Source organism: Primulina eburnea, unplaced genomic scaffold (assembly GCF_022965805.1).
Source record: "Primulina eburnea isolate SZY01 unplaced genomic scaffold, ASM2296580v1 ctg809, whole genome shotgun sequence".
In the NCBI taxonomy this organism is placed as follows: Eukaryota; Viridiplantae; Streptophyta; class Magnoliopsida; order Lamiales; family Gesneriaceae; genus Primulina; species Primulina eburnea.
The window spans coordinates 1-12,549 of NW_027331579.1; the positions used below are offsets into that span (position 1 = coordinate 1).

Sequence of the window (12,549 nt, forward strand, 5' to 3'; positions counted from 1 at the left end):
TTGGTAATAATTAAAACAGCGATGAGATCGGCTCGGCCTTGGGAGCTCGGCCAGCCACTTAACCGTAATAACTTGGTAATAATTAAAACAGCGATGAGATCGGCTCGGCCTTGGGAGCTCGGCCAGCCACTTAACCCTACTTTTGGAACGTAAAATTCATGCCGAGCCGAGGTGAGCTATGAGGCTCCTGAACTGACTGAGGGTGAAAACCCTTATCATACTTGGCGTGACCAAGATGAGGTGAGCTCTGGGCTCCTGATCTGACTGAGGGTGAAAACCCTTCTCATACTTGGCGTGACCAAGATGAGGTGAGCTCTGGGCTCCTGATCTGACTGAGGGTGAAAACCCTTCTCATACTTGGCGTGACCAAGATGAGGTGAGCTCTGGGCTCCTGACTGGCTGAGGGTGAAAACCCTTCTCATACTTGGCGTGACCAAGATGAGTGAGCTCTGGGCTCCTGATCTGACTGAGGGTGAAAACCCTTCTCATACTTGGCGTGACCAAGATGAAGTGAGCTCGGGCTCCTGATCTGACTGAGGGTGAAAACCCTTCTCATACTTGGCGTGACCAAGATGAGGTGAGCTCTGGGCTCCTGCACTGGCTGAGGGTGAAAACCCTTCTCATACTTGGCGTGACCAAGATGAGGTGAGCTCTGGGCTCCTGATCTGGCTGAGGGTGAAAACCCTTCTCATACTTGGCGTGACCAAGATGAGGTGAGCTCTGGGCTCCTGATCTGACTGAGGGTGAAAACCCTTCTCATACTTGGCGTGACCAAGATGAGGTGAGCTCTGGGCTCCTGATCTGACTGAGGGTGAAAACCCTTCTCATACTTGGCGTGACCAAGATGAGGTGAGCTCGGGGCTCCTGATCTGACTGAGGGTGAAAACCCTTCTCATACTTGGCGTGACCAAGATGAGGTGAGCTCTGGGCTCCTGCACTGGCTGAGGGTGAAACCCTTCTCATACTTGGCGTGACCAAGATGAGGTGAGCTCTGGGCTCCTGATCTTGACTGAGGATGAAAACCCTTCTCATACTTGGCGTGACCAAGATGAGGTGAGCTCGGGGCTCCTGATCTGACTGAGGGTGAAAACCCTTCTCATACTTGGCGTGACCAATGATGAGGTGAGCTCTGGGCTCCTGCACTGGCTGAGGGTGAAAACCCTTCTCATACTTGGCGTGACCAAGATGAGGTGAGCTCTGGGCTCCTGCACTGGCTGAGGGTGAAAACCCTTCTCATACTTGGCGGTGACCAAGATGAGGTGAGCTCGGGGCTCCTGATCTGGCTAAGGGTGAAAACCCTTCTCATACTTGGCGTGACCAAGATGAGGTGAGCTCGGGGCTCCTGATCTGACTGAGGGTGAAAACCCTTCTCATACTTGGCGTGACCAAGATGAGGTGAGCTCGGGGCTCCTGATCTGACTGAGGGTGAAAACCCTTCTCATACTTGGCGTGACCAAGATGAGGTGAGCTCTGGGCTCCTGATCTGACTGAGGGTGAAAAAACCCTTCTCATACTTGGCGTGACCAAGATGAGGTGAGCTCTGGGCTCCTGATCTGACTGAGGGTGAAAACCCTTCTCATACTTGGCGTGACCAGATGAGGTGAGCTCTGGGCTCCTGATCTGACTGAGGGTGAAAACCCTTCTCATACTTGGCGTGACCAAGATGAGGTGAGCTCGGGGCTCCTGATCTGACTGAGGGTGAAAACCCTTCTCTGCAATAATAATAATTTCTACAAAAATGCATAATTTTATTAATGTATCTGAATAAAGCATCAAAACTTGACGTCCTTGTATTTGAAAGTAAATGACATAAAAAGAACTAAAGCTTCTATCAATATCTAAGCATAATATTTGCGGAGGTGATAAGCATTCCATGGCCTCTTCAATTTCTTCCCTGTCCAGTCCTCTAAGTAGTAGGCACCTGAGCTGAGCTTTTCCACCACTTTGAACGGCCCTTCCCATTTTGGATCGAGCTTTCCGACCTTCTCTTCCTGAACCTTCTTAAAGACCAAGTCTCCCACCTGGAAGCTCCTCTGAATGACCTTTTTGTTGTAAGACTGGGCTATGCGTCTCTTGTAAGCTTCCATTCTTATGGCAGCGGCTTCTCTTTTTCTTCCACGAAATCCAAGTCTGCTGCTCGTCTCTCATTGTTTTGCTCATCATAGAATGTGACGCGAGGTGTCTCTTCTCCGATCTCCGCCGGAAGCACGGCTTCATTTCCATAAACTAGGCTGAAAGGCGTCTCCCCCGTGCCTATTTTTGGGGTGGTCCTGTATGACCAAAGCACGCTGGGGAGTTCCTCCACCCAATTAGCTTTCGCGCTCCCGAGTCTGGTCTTCAGGCTCTGCACTAAGGATCTGTTGGTGACCTCCACTTGGCCATTGCATTGAGGGTAGGCCACGGAGGTGAAGTGCTGCTGTATCTTCATCTCTTTACACCAGGCTTGGATCCGGCTTCCTTGAAATTGCCTTCCGTTGTCGGATATCAACTTCCTCGGGACCCCAAACCTGCAGACGATGTTCTTCCAGAGAAATTTGAGTACCTCATTTTCAGTTATCTTAGCCAAAGCCTCAGCCTCTACCCACTTTGAGAAGTAATCTATGGCCACGAGCAAGAATTTTTTCTGGGCTGGGGCCGGGGGAAAAGGTCCCACGATGTCGATCCCCCATTGGTCAAACGGGCAGGCTGCCACAATACTCTTCATTAGGGCAGCTGGTTGATGTTGGAGCTTACCATGACGTTGGCAGCTGTCGCATGAGATGACGATGGCTAGAGCATCTTTTAACATAGTGGGCCAGAAATATCCGGCCAAGAGTGCCTTTCGTGCTAGAAAGTAAGATCCCAAGTGATTCCCGCAACAGCCTCCATGAATCTCTCTTAGTACATAGTTAGATTGCTTGGGACCCAAACACTTCAGAAGAGGCCGAGAGGCTGACCTCTTGTAAAGAGTTCCGTTGATCATTACAAACCGAAGGCTTCTTCGCTTCATCCTGTAAGCCTTCTTTGGATCTTCGGGGAGCACCCCATCTTTCATGTAATCTAATAACTCGGCGCGCCAGTCATTGTCTTCATGCTCAGGAGAGGGGTAGTGCACAGAAGGGCTTAGCTCTACTTGGACCACCACCTCTCTTGATTTCCAGCTGTGGAGCGAGCTGGCCATTTTAGCAAGGGCGTCGGCTCCCTCATTCTCCTCTCGGGGGATCTGCTTAAAAACCAGTTCTGTAAAGAGTTCTTTAGCTGCTTCCACCGCTTTTACGTATTCTATCAATCTTTCATTCTTGATGTCGTATGATCCATTCATTTGGTGGGCCACCAGCTGAGAATCAGAGAAGATGTGGACTCGAGCTGCTCCGACCTGCCGTGCTGCTCTTAGACCCGCTAAGACCGCTTCGTATTCTGCCTCATTGTTGGATGCCCTAAAGTCTAGCCTCACGGCTAACTTTAGTTCATCCCCTTTTGGAGAGATTAATAACACACCAACTCCGCTGCCTTCATTGGTGGATGAACCATCCACATAGACCTTCCAAAGATCTTCCATCTCCACATGCAAAGTCTCGGCCAAAAAATCGGCCAAGGCCTGCGCTTTGATTGCGGTTCGAGGCCCATATTGAATGTCATATTCCCCTAGTTCAGTGGTCCACTTTACCAACCTTCCTGAGATATCAGCATGCGTCATTATTTTCCCGAGAGGGCTGTTGGTGAGGACCATAATGGGGTGAGATAGAAAGTAAGGCCTTAGTCTTCGAGCTGTTGTGACCAAGGCCAGAGCGAGCTTCTCCACAACTGTATATCTGAGCTCCGCTCCCTTGAGGGCGTGAGAGATGTAATATACGGGGCTTTGTTCCGTGCCTTTCTGCCTGACCAAGACTGAACTAACAGCCATCTCAGTGGCCGAGAGGTAGACATACAATGGTTCTCCTGGGGCTGGTTTGGCTAATATGGGGAGCTCCGCCAAATGCTTCTTCAGATCCTCGAATGCCCTCACGCATTCTTCATCCCATTCGAATTTTTTAGCTTTCCTGAGGACTCGGAAGAAGGGTAAACTACGATGTGCCGCTCTTGAAATGAATCGTGACAAAGCGGCGATTCTCCCGGCGAGCTTCTGGACCTCCTGGAGATTCCCAGGAGGTGTCATAGATTGAATAGCTTTTACTTTCTCAGGATTGGCCTCAATTCCCCTTTCCTGTTACCATGTACCCAAGGAATTTCCCACTTTTGACCCCAAAAGTGCATTTTTGGGGGTTCAGCTTTAGCCTGTAAGATCTCAAAGTGGCAAAGGTTTCACGGAGATCCTTTATGAGATCAGCCGAGTTCTTCGACTTTACAAGAATATCATCCACATACACTTCCACATTTCTTCCGGCCTGGGCTGAGAAAATCTTGTCCATGAGCCTTTGATAGGTGGCTCCCGCATTTTTTAATCCGAAAGGCATCACTACATAACAAAACGTCCCTTCGGAAGTGATGAAACTCACTTTGTCCTGGTCTTCTTCTGCTAAGGGGATCTGATGGTATCCTTGATAAGCATCCATCAAACATAAGTACTGATGACCTGCGGTGGAATCAACCAGTTGGTCTATCCTCGGCAAGGGGTAACAATCTTTTGGACAAGCCTTATTAAGATCTCTGAAGTCGACGCACATTCTCCATGTTCCCGAGCTCTTGGGGACCAGGACAACATTTGATAGCCATGTTGGGAAAAAGATCTCCCTAATGTGTCCTGCCTTAAGAAGCTCGTCTACCTGTTCTTTTATTACCTTGTCTTTCTCGGGACCAAAATGCCTCTTCTTCTGTTTGACTGGCCGGGCTTCAGGGAGAGTGTTGAGGTGGTGTTTCATTATCCCGGGGCTGATCCCCCGAAGCTCTTGTGGAGACCAAGCAAATACATCAATGTTAGTTTTTAAACAAGCCAGTAGATCATGCTTGGTTTCGGGATCAAGATCAGCCGCCACCCTGACACTCCGTTGGACCCCTATTTCCACCGTTTCTGGCTCCTCTTCTGAGGTGAGCTGAACCTCTCTTCTGGAGGTCATATTTGGTTGGGCCACAATCATCCCTACCTCGGTCCGGGATCTTTTGACTTCTTGCCTTACCTCATCCACATAACATCGTCGAGAGGATTTCTGATCCCCCCCGACTACTCCTACTTCATTCCCCACAGGATATTTCAGCTTTTGATGATAGGTAGAGCTTACAGCTCGGAAGTCGGCCAGGGCAGGTCGGCCAAGTATTCCGTTGTAGGAAGAGGGGGCATCCACCACAGTAAAACATGTCATTTTTGTGATGCGGTGAGGTCCCGCCCCTAGGGATAAGGGGAGCATGATTTGCCCTACAGTTTGGACCGCATGTCCTGTGAAGCCAAATAAAGGCGTAGAGATATGATCAAACTCGAAACCTTCCACTTTCAATTGGTCCAGGGTTCTTTTGAAAATAACGTTAACTGAGCTTCCGGTGTCAACAAAGATTCTTGCGACGTCATAGTTGGCGATAGTAAGAGTGACTAATAAGGCGTCGTTATGAGGTGCCACAACACCTTTCATATCATCCGGCCCGAAGCCAATGACGGGGTCATCTTTGGGGGCAAGGTCTAACCCCAAACTTTCCAATCTCCGACCATGAGCTTTACGAGCCCTGCCCGAATCTCCGTCGGTGGCGCCGCCCGTTATCATGTGGATTATACCTCTGGTCGGATCATTAGCAATCTGCTGGACCTGAGGGCCTTGATGTCGCGGGGGGTCATCTCGACCCCCGCGGTTGGGTCGGTTCTCCCGGGGTTGTGGCCTCTGATTAACCCCAGGAGGTCCCCGATCCCTTCGATCATCTCGATAACTTCCTTCTGATCGAGCTAGGAGGTTCTTCATGTGAGGGTCTCTTTGCATGATTCTTTGGACCTCTTCCCCCAATTTCTGGCAATCATTGGTGACGTGACCGTACTCTTGATGGAACTCACAAAACTTATCTGAGGGCGGTAAACGCGGCCCTTTCTCGGCTTGTTTCGGTCGCTCCAGCTTTCTTCTTTCTTCACAAATGGCCATGGCTCTTTCCAAGCTCATTGCCAACGGGGCATAAGGGAAAGGTCCAGGACCTCGGCTCCGTTCCTCTGTTCTTTCTGCAGGCCTCTTCCTACTTGGTTCCACTTTCTCTTTCCCCTTATTTTTATCATCGGGTCGGATATCCACTCGCCTTTGCCTTTGTGCATCCTCAAGATTCACGTATTTCTCAGCTCGGCTCAGGAGCTCATCATAACTTTGAGGGGGTTTCTTGACCAAGGAATTGAAAAATTGTCCCCCTCGGAGCCCTTGCGTGAAAGCATTTACCAAGGTTTCTGTTGCTGCAGCTGGGACCTCCAAGGCCGCACTGTTGAATCGTCTAATGAAGTCCCTCAGCGAATCTGTATCTCCTTGTTTCAAATTGAATAGGCCCAATGAGGTTTTCAAGTATTTCTTACTTGTAGCATACTGGTTTATGAATAGGGTGCTGAATTCTCGAAAGCTGGTAATGGAATGTGGCGGGAGCAAATCGAACCACCTCTGGGCGGGTCCCACTAGGGTGGTAAGGAAGACCCGGTATTTGACCCCATCTGAGTATCGGTGAAGCAAAGCAGAATTATTGAACCTTCCAAGGTGTTCTTCGGGGTCAGAACTTCCATCATAATCCTTGACGGTTGGTTGGCGGAAATTAACGGGGAGGTCTTCATTCAGTATCTCGAGGGAGAGTGGGCTTTCTCTGTCCAATACGGGAGGTCGGCCCCCCATTCGCCTGCCAAGCCTCCTGACTTCCTCCCAAATGGCTTCCATATGCTCAGGAAGAGGGGGAGGAGGAGGAGGAGGAGGAGGAGGAGGAGGTTGTTGTGGCGGTGGTGATGGAGTACGATTTCGACGGAGGGCCTCATTCACAGACCTATTAATCAACTGGGCCAATTGGTCTAGACTAAGATCAGCCACACCTCTGCCTTGGCCACCTCCGGGACCTCGGTTACCATCTGCATGGCCCTGATTGCCACCTCCGGGACCTCTGTTACCATTTGCATGGCCCTGATTGTCACCTCCGGGACCTCTGTTACCATTTGCATGGCCCTGATTGCCACCTCCGGGACCTCTGTTACCACGCGCAGGGCCTGTTCTTATACCTGTTCGTCCCCACATGTCTACGTCTTCTCAGTATATTCCCACAGACGGCGCCAATTGTTAACACTGAAATCGGTGATGCTAACTGGGAGTTCAGATCCCCGCTTGGAGAGCTCGGGTCAAACCTGGGGGCGCTGGCTGGGAGGTCGGATCTTCACCTTGGGAGCTCGGATCAGGCACCTCGAAATCCAGAAACACAAACAAGAGTGTTAGAAGGGGGCCGGAAGGTTGTTCCGGCGTAGCCCCTCCGACGCTCAAGTCAGAGAACGGAAAACTTGAGAGAATAATGTGTGTGCCGAGAGAATGTGAAAAAGTATGAATGAATAAAATAATGAACGGAACCTGGTATTTATAGGAGAACAATAGAGTCCTACTTTGGCAGATTAGGATCCTCAGAATCTTCGGAAGATTTGATTAGATCTTGCCCAGATTTGGTTTAGATATCGTGCCAGATTTGATTAGATCTTTGATGGGCTTTACCTTTCTGGGCTTTGATCTCTGTGGGCTACGCGCTTAATATCTGAGTAAGAGCTCTCGCAGGTATGGGCCCACGAGACGCTAGGACCTCCTGGGACCTCGGCTCGGGAGCTCGGCCGAGGGTTTTCGATCGTCCCGATAATAGCTTCTTGGAGGTCAGCTCGGGAGGTCGGCCAGGGAGGTCGTCCAGGGAGGTCGGCTGACCTCTCCAATGGCTGGAACTTCTGATATGGGAGGTCGGCCAGAGATGACCTCCCGGACAGCCTCAAGCTTTCTTCTGAATGCATGTTGGGCTTTGCTTGATATGGGCTATCGAGAGCGGGCCGAGCCCATCCTCCCACCGGGGGTATCACAGGGAATTCTTGTCGATTTGATGATTGTTGGGGAGAGAGCTTCTGCCTTGTTTTCCTTCCTTTTCGACTTGTATTTTTTTTTCGCGCTGGTTGTTCAACTACCTGCCCCCACTCTAACATATACACTATTAAAATTTACAGATGTAGATTAATAAACTTCGGTGATATAGCAATTTTAATTTTTTGAATACCCAAGATACCCTTTTTAGAATATTTATTTACTTGATTGATGATAATCCAGAAAATAACACACACTAAATATAAATAAAATAAAAAATAATTTAAATATCCTATATGCAACTGGTTCAAAACTGATCATAATCTACAGAATAATTATAGACTAAAGTAACCAAAAGAACCCATACTAAAAAGTATTCCTAACTAAAACTATAAAGAATCACCTTTAAAATTTCATAAATTTAACATAAAATCTCAATAATTTGTATATTAGTTGACATTACAAAAATTATATTATAAAAAAGATTATGTACCCTAAAAAAAATCGTATTCCATATATATTCTGTGTACGCTTGTAATTATTGCTAATACAAATAATATAATTATTAGTTAGAATACAAAAAGTGTGGAAAATTTCAAAGAGCGAGCGCGTATACTCTGTAGGATTCGGCGAATGCGTGTGAACTGTTAACCCTAATTTCGTTCCCTTTTCCTAGTTCCTCGTATAAATACCCCTCCACCCCCCTCTGTAATTCCATCTCCATTCCAACTCATATGTCTCAAAGGCCCAACGTCCCACACTTTTCTTCCATAGCCTTTGGTCTCCATTCCCATCTCCTGGTTTCCAGTGAGATGAACTCTACTTCCAACTGGTCTTCTTGATTTCTTTGTTTCCACCATTTTTTTCATTCTTTCTTGAGATTAAGGTATCGAATCTTTCTTTTGTTTTCCTCAGTTTTCTAATCGAAGAGATTCCATTCTGCCTGTTTACGTATTTTTCTTGAGGAAAGGAAAGATCTTTGACGATGGGTGTAAAGGGATTTGTTGAGGGAGGTATTGCCTCCATTGTTGCAGGCTGCACCACTCACCCACTTGATTTGATCAAGGTCCGTATGCAGCTTCAGGGGGAGTCCTCTGCGGCCGCAGCCGTTCAGAATCTCCGCCCAGCATTTGCCTTCCACGGCACCACCGCCGCGGCTCACCATATCCATCTACCCCCGCCTCCGCCGCCGCCAAGCGTCGGGCCGGTTGCCGTGGGACTCCGGATCGTACAGCAAGATGGAGCAGCAGCGCTTTTCTCTGGTGTGTCCGCCACTCTTCTACGGCAGACCCTCTACTCGACCACCAGAATGGGTCTCTACGACGTGCTCAAGAAGAAATGGACCGACCCCAACACCAACAACCTGCCTCTGGCTAGCAAAGTCGCCGCGGGGCTCATATCCGGCGCCGTAGGTGCCGCGGTAGGAAACCCCGCCGACGTTGCCATGGTCCGGATGCAGGCCGATGGCCGCCTCCCGGCGGCTCAGAGGCGGAACTACAAGAGCGTGGTGGACGCCATCTCGCAGATGAGTAAAAACGAAGGCGTGGTCAGCCTGTGGCGCGGCTCGTCCCTCACGGTGAACAGGGCCATGCTCGTGACAGCCTCGCAGCTGGCATCTTACGACCAATTCAAGGAAACGATCTTGGAGAAAGATCTGATGAAAGACGGCCTCGGAACACACGTGACGGCCAGCTTCGCTGCCGGGTTCGTCGCGTCTGTGGTGTCCAACCCGGTGGACGTGATCAAGACTCGCGTGATGAATATGAAAGTGGAAGCAGGAATGGCGCCTCCGTACACCGGAGCTTTTGACTGCGCGATGAAGACCGTAAGAACAGAGGGAGCCATGGCCCTTTACAAAGGCTTCATCCCCACGATTTCTCGGCAGGGACCCTTCACTATTGTTCTCTTTGTCACTCTTGAACAGGTCCGCAAGCTGCTCAAGGATTTCTGAAACCAACGATGATGACGACGAAAAAATAAACAAACAAAACAATAAATCTTTATATTTGATTTGGTTTTTTATGTATTATTCAAATCTACCAATACGGATTATTAATGAAGTTCAACTTAATTGATTTGTTCCAATGAATATGGAATGTTTGTGCTCTTGCGTGACGTTTTAGATTTTTGGTTGTTTTTGACAAATCCCTATCGTTAGAACTTCAAATATTGTTTTTTTTTAAAAAAAAGAACTCAACGTACGTGGATCTGCTCCGAAGAAAATTTTATGCACAGTAAATTAATAAAGATAAAATGACTGGTCCATCGGGTGATGTTATGTGAGAATAGGTGGAATTAAAGGAAAAGTACAGCCATCGACAAATAGTTTGGTATATTTTTCATTTCGGTTATTTAAATAATTATACTTTGGTTTTTAATGCCATGAGTTGGCTTAGATGAAATACATCATTATCAATTTTTAATATTATGACAGATTGATATTTGTGTCTAAGTCTTTATAACATAGAGATAAAATATGTTTGATTTTGAAAAAATAGAAAGTATTTAGATTAATAATATTTTTTTAGGGGTTTGTGATTTTTAATCTTTTCACAAAAGATCGATGCAATTAGCCCTATTCGAACTCAAATTTAAAAATTTTTAGTGTTTGTTTCTTGTGAGACGATCTCATTAATCTTTATCTCTGAGACGAGTCAATCCTATCGATATTCACAATAAAAAATAATATTCTTAGTATAAAAAGTAATACTTTTCGTTGATGACTCAAACAAAAGATCGGTCTCACAAAATACGACCCGTGAGATCGTCTCACACAAATTTTTTATTTTTTTAATAAGGGATGAAAGTCAACCTTTTTAAAAAAAAAAAAACAACAACCGATTGTAATTGTAATAACGTAAAATTGTAGCAAATTAAATAAGCGAGACAAAGTATGCCACCTATCTACATACTGCTTTGACTAATTATCCCGAATTATGATCGAGCCATGACTAAAGCCACGGATTTAAATACTCCCACGTATCATCAATGACTGTTTATTCCATATTCGCTGTTACTTGAAGGTGCTCGATATCAAATTGATGCTTCGTGGGCATCAATAACAAAACTTTTGTACTATTCTATCAAAAAATGCATCGTCTTAAACAAAACATACTAGTATTCTTCGACACATTATTACATATAAAATTATATTTTTGTAATTGGAAAATGGAATCAATTAATTTTTTTTTTGTATATTAAAAATTTTTATTTTTCCCTTTTGAGGACCCAAATTAAGAATTTTCAATAACATGCATTTAGCAATTCATTCGCAGTTTTGATTTAATAAATTTGAGAGTAGACATATGCAAAGTCAAAATATCTCATAATATATTATTTCACATAAAAGAAATTCATATATCAAATATTGTACAGCCAAAATTTTACATATAAAGATAGCTTTCAGTTGTCGGAGCCGTGGAATATGTAAAAGAGTGTCTTTTGTGAGACAGTCTCACGAATCTTTATTAGTGAGACAAGTCAACCTTACCGATACTCGTGAGACCGTCTTACACAAATTTTTACTTATATAAAATACACCACAACAAAATATATGGTAAAATAATATCTCGATAAATAGGTATTGGAGCATTGTCAGTTATCTTTAAGGGTTTAAAATATGCACGCGATTAGGATATACAAAAGTAATATTCCCGCAACCGCAAAATGAACGAAAGATTTGATTACGAAATTTGTTTGAGAATTGTAGAACAATTTGTTGATTACGTATATAGCTTATTATTAATGAAAAAGAATACGCACAATTTATTGTTTTTAAATATTAATAAATTCTTACAGTGGTTTCACAACTGGTATTCATAAAAAAATATGGTTTGTACTTTTCCTCTTGCTGATGATGAATGAGATCGGTCGAGCTAAAAAGGCGCGTGGTGCTCAGACGCACCTGAAATCAGGGACAGGGGCAAATGTAGTTCATGGGCGGAAGTGAATTCTCGCCCAATATGATTATGGGCCGAAATGTTTTTATACAAATAACCCAATGCCAAAATTTTATACAAATCATATCTCTTTTTACATTTATTTTGAATTGGACATTTTTTAGTGTTTTTTTTTTGTGTCGAAAGCGAATTATAATTATTTTTTGTAATTTTAATTTTTTTTCTTTTTAAGTTTTAAACCCTGGCGTCACTTTTTATTTGATTATTATTTCCACGTATGACCTCAAAAAAATGTTTTTTTAATGTCCAAATTGATTTAGGGAGAGAGAAAACAAATAACAAAAAGAGAGAAATCTTGGCAAATTCGAAGTTAGACACGTGGGAAGACTTAGTTTAAGTTACGTATGCCATCTATCTATATAGTGGTGACGTCTATGAGTTAAAATGCAATTTTAATGCAAGAAAGATGGGTTGGACTAGTGAATCCGTCTATTTTTTTAAAATATAAAATAAAATATTTAAAAAGTAATTAATTATTAAAATTATTTTTAATTTATATTAATAATAATCAAATTTTATCCGATTAATAATTAATAAAAAATATAAAATATATATTTACATAGAAAAAAATTATTTAAAAATTAAAATATTATAAAATAAAATTATGGATAAATATTTATTTTTCATATATATAT

General features: G+C 44.8%; 2 protein-coding genes across 2 annotated transcripts; one reads left to right on the forward strand and one right to left on the reverse strand.

Annotated features, from left to right (window-relative positions):
- Positions 1–4,169: 4,169 nt before the first annotated feature.
- LOC140822373 (uncharacterized) lies at positions 4,170–7,145 on the reverse strand. The gene has a single exon (XM_073183125.1). It carries the CDS (start codon positions 7,143–7,145, stop codon positions 4,170–4,172), a length of 2,976 nt encoding a protein of 991 aa, XP_073039226.1.
- Positions 7,146–8,651: 1,506 nt separating this feature from the next.
- On the forward strand, positions 8,652–10,046 carry LOC140822375 (mitochondrial uncoupling protein 5-like). Its single transcript, XM_073183131.1, has one exon. It carries the CDS (start codon positions 8,941–8,943, stop codon positions 9,904–9,906), a length of 966 nt encoding a protein of 321 aa, XP_073039232.1. The 5' UTR covers positions 8,652–8,940; the 3' UTR covers positions 9,907–10,046.
- The last annotated feature ends 2,503 nt before the right edge of the window (positions 10,047–12,549 follow it).

Bases quoted from the DNA above. Each gene is read 5' to 3' on its own strand.
- LOC140822373 (XM_073183125.1), bottom strand. From the start codon at position 7,145: ATGTGGGGACGAACAGGTATAAGAACAGGCCCTGCGCGTGGTAACAGA.
- LOC140822375 (XM_073183131.1), top strand. From the start codon at position 8,941: ATGGGTGTAAAGGGATTTGTTGAGGGAGGTATTGCCTCCATTGTTGCA.